The sequence below is a fragment of the Cibotium barometz genome, chromosome 56, assembly GCF_041138505.1.
Source record: "Cibotium barometz isolate CiBa-2024 chromosome 56, ASM4113850v1, whole genome shotgun sequence".
Taxonomy (NCBI): domain Eukaryota; kingdom Viridiplantae; phylum Streptophyta; class Polypodiopsida; order Cyatheales; family Cibotiaceae; genus Cibotium; species Cibotium barometz.
In genome coordinates this window covers 30971388-30975077 of record NC_141101.1, presented here as the reverse complement: position 1 = coordinate 30975077, position 3690 = coordinate 30971388, and the positions used below count along the sequence as shown (strand labels likewise).

The window sequence follows — 3690 nt, the reverse complement described above, 5'->3', positions numbered from 1 at the left end:
AGCATGCTTTTGATAAAACATTAATGAGAAATATATTTACTTATGGCAATGTTAAATACATAAGATTATCAACATAAAGTATGCTTTTGATAAAACATTGACAAATACCTCAACAAAAGCAATGTTAGATACATAAGATTGTCAACATAAAGCATGCTTTTGATAAAACATTGACCAATACCTCAACAAAAGCAATGTTAGATACATAAGATTGTAAACATAAAGCATGCTTTCGATAAAACATTGACCAATACCTCAACAAAAGTAATGTTAGATACATAATATTATCAACATAAAGCATGCTTTTGATAACACATTGACCAATATCTCAACAAGAACAACCTTGGCAACAAGAACATTGATCAGACTATTAAGAACATTGGAAGCTTGGAGGAGCCTTAAAGTGTTGATGTTGCCATAAGACAAAGCGTTGATCTTAGCTCCTCAATAGGAAAGTCAAGCTGTTGTGCCTACCATAACATCATCCCAAAAAATGATTGGTTGAGATTTAATACATTTGAGCTCAATATTTTGTGATTATTTAATAACGTTATAAAATCTCATAGCTTTGTAAAAAGTTTAAAGTTTAGGGTATGAAAGTCTCACCTTTGCAAAAATGGCATACAGTAGTGTTCCTTGACCTTGTGAGCGATTAGCACTTGTTACTTCCAAACCCATATACTCTAGTATATGTAATATGTTAGAGAAGCAGATTTGCCTAGTCTTATGATAACCAATGTTGATGTTGATAATGTTATCTTTGGCAATTGTTAGCTCCACATGAGGTGCTTCAAAATTTTGATCATGATTGGATATTTTGTTAATTGGTGTATTTGTTGTGTAATTCTCCATGGACTTGATTGATTTCATGATCCTCGCCTTTAATTGTAAGAAGTGAATTTGTCTCTCAAGGGAGTGGATGTGTATGCAAGTGCGTTCAATAATAGAGCATCGATCACCCTAAGAAATAAGTTAAAAGAAAAGCATAGGTGCGTCATTTGTGAATAAAGTTACTACACCTACATATGAGAACAAAGAAGATGATTTTGACCACACATATTGACATTTCAATACGCATAAAGAGAAAATCAATGTTAAAATTGTTAATGAAGATATAAAGATGACTTTTGAGAGCAAATGTTGGCAAAGCCCAGAACTATGTGCTCTCTAGTCTTCATACTTCTCATTGCAAACTTTAGATTTGTTTTTTTCTAATTTAGGATATTAAAATAGGATAGCCCATGCTACAAAAAAAAACCTACTAAGCAAGACATTAGCGGTAGTTGAAATTTGATAGCTAACCACTCCATATCAAGTATATCTACCTAGCATAGAAAATGTTTCTATCTCCATGTCATCATAGCATATCAAGCATGCTCTACATTCCTCATCATAACTTATCATACCTAGCAGATCAAATGTTTCTGTCTCTCTCCTCATCATACCATATCAACCATGCTCTACTTTCCTCATCATACCTAGGACATCAATGTGTTCTCCTCTCTCCTCATCATAGCATATCAGGTGGTTTCGTCTCTCTCTCTCTCTCTCTCTCTCTCTCTCTCTCACACACACACACACACACACACACATTATGATTGCACTACTTGAAAATATAAGGGGCACTCTAGAGAACTCATTCTCATGTTGGAAGAAAAGAAGTCCTTTTCTCCAAACCAAGGCAAAGTGACTTAATAAGATAAGTTACACTTAATCTAAAAACAGGCACAATAAAACAAAAACACACTCACGTTCACTTGGGGAGCATCGCTTGCGGGAAGCAGAGTTTGCAGTGTGTGGAAGAGGCGAGTCAGTTGTCTTCGCCGAAAACCCTCCATAGCCACGGCTGAAGCTGGTTTACGTGCTAATCGTTTGTGCGCTTCATCATTATGCGGGTTGGAGTAGAGGGCGGACATGCAGGCGCGAGCGAAAGCTAGCTGATCTTCGTCCACGTACTGAGGCTGGTAATTACAAGAGCCGTTGGATTCCTTCTTGGCTGGACGGTGGTCTGCATTGAGGTCGACAAGGAAGGAAGGGTTGGATATGGCGTAAGGTGATGAATTAGCAGGGAGATAAGCTTGTGGATTAGGAGGGGCAGCTGAAGCTAGGGCTACAATAGAATCAGAGGCGAGATGAGCCGCCCAAGTGTGCAGAAGCTCGCCATGAACGTCTTGGGAGCTATACTCAGAAGCCATAATTTCAAATACACTACGAAGCTAGCTAGGTGAGCTTGGTGGAATGTGATCTCAAATGCGACATGTCGCCAACTGCTGTGTAATTAACAGCAAAGTCTCAATCGTTCCGTAGGCCACCTTCTCCTTGCCTCGCAAAAACCTTTACTGTTTGTGGCTGGTACATGTACGCTATTCATTTATTTGTCAACAGTGAATTGCGTTCACACAATAGGGGCCGTGCACCTCTGCCCAGTACTGGTGTGCGGACACACCGACTTCTTCTTGTGGTGATACGGACCTCAATTAATTTTTGCCCAATTTCCTTTAAGCAAGGGCATTCTAGCACTGCTCGAAAAAAACGTTTTTTCAACCCAAAGGCAATGCTTAGGGTTAATCGGGATTCGGACTTGATAATCACTAAAAAATCGTACCAAGGCTGGGATTTATAACTAAAATGTGGAAATTTCAACCCTTAATATTAAAGGCAACATCGAATTTCAGCTGGTATTTTGAAATTTTAGCCGGGAAAATTACACTACAGACCGGGTTATGTGAGCTAGAATGATTCTTGCTTTTTCTTTTGAAGGATAATTTTTATCATGCATTACTTTATCTATTTGAAGCTTCAAATTTGAGGTGCTTAATGTAAAAACCCCTTTGGTAGGTTATTTTGGGGCCCTCTAAGAAGTTTCATGCTCTTTCTCTCTAAAAATTGGGACCATAGTGAGCCCTATCAATCTTATGTTAAAACCCCTCTATGTGACATAATTGAGAATCTTATGATGAGTCGATTTCAAATATACAATCTCCAACAACTTTCAAGTAGTAATGCTCAAGATACACCACAAACAAGATTTAAGATTCCAAAATGTAACGTTATGTGCCACATCATCACTTTTGAAACCACTTTTTGGGGAGCTTCACTATCCTATGTTAGAACCCCATCATGTTATATACCATTAGAAAGATCTTTAAGCGTACGTTATAAATTTACCAACTCCAAAAAAATTGGGAATGATGTGCTCAAATTTCACCGTGGCCCCATTTTTTTAGAGAGATAAAGAGCATAAAACTCCTTAGAGGGTCCCAAAATGACCTCATACTTTCCCTAATGATATATACACTTCATTTGGTACATCTATTTCCAATGGTCTCAACTTCAATAGCAATCACATTTCGGTGTGATAGATTTTGAGACTCAAAACCATTGTTTGTTCAAGGTCAAATACCCTTGGTGTCGCTCACAAATTCACAAAAATACATCCAAAACAATCCTCCATTTTCCAGAACACTTCACAAATGCATACATATAACACTTGGATTTATCTATAAATCAAGGACCCTATCATCAATGAGCTTGTTCGTGGTTAATAAATCTCGCTTTACACATCATTTGCAACCATATTGAGAGTTCACTCTTACTTTATTAAATCCCAAATGCACTAATGCATCAAATACATCAACCACACACTTCAATTTATCAAAGGTGACTTAAAACAATGATTTGAGCTCATTG

The 3690-nt window shown here is 37.5% G+C and overlaps 1 protein-coding gene across 3 annotated transcripts; it reads right to left on the bottom strand.

Moving 5' to 3' along the window:
- Nucleotides 1-231: 231 nt before the first annotated feature.
- On the bottom strand, nucleotides 232-2239 carry LOC147607119 (uncharacterized). 3 transcript variants are annotated; one of them, XM_086791511.1, is made up of 3 exons: nucleotides 1752-2239; nucleotides 607-960; nucleotides 232-470 (listed from the first exon to the last, which is right to left on the bottom strand). In XM_086791511.1, exons 1-3 carry the CDS (start codon nucleotides 2193-2195, stop codon nucleotides 399-401), a joined length of 870 nt encoding a protein of 289 aa, XP_086647637.1. In that variant the 5' UTR covers nucleotides 2196-2239; the 3' UTR covers nucleotides 232-398. The 3 variants fall into 3 exon arrangements, with proteins under 3 accessions (XP_086647637.1, XP_086647640.1, XP_086647638.1); XM_086791514.1 differs by lacking the exon at nucleotides 607-960 and having other exon boundaries at nucleotides 233-461; XM_086791512.1 differs by lacking the exon at nucleotides 607-960 and having other exon boundaries at nucleotides 234-470.
- Nucleotides 2240-3690: the final 1451 nt, after the last annotated feature.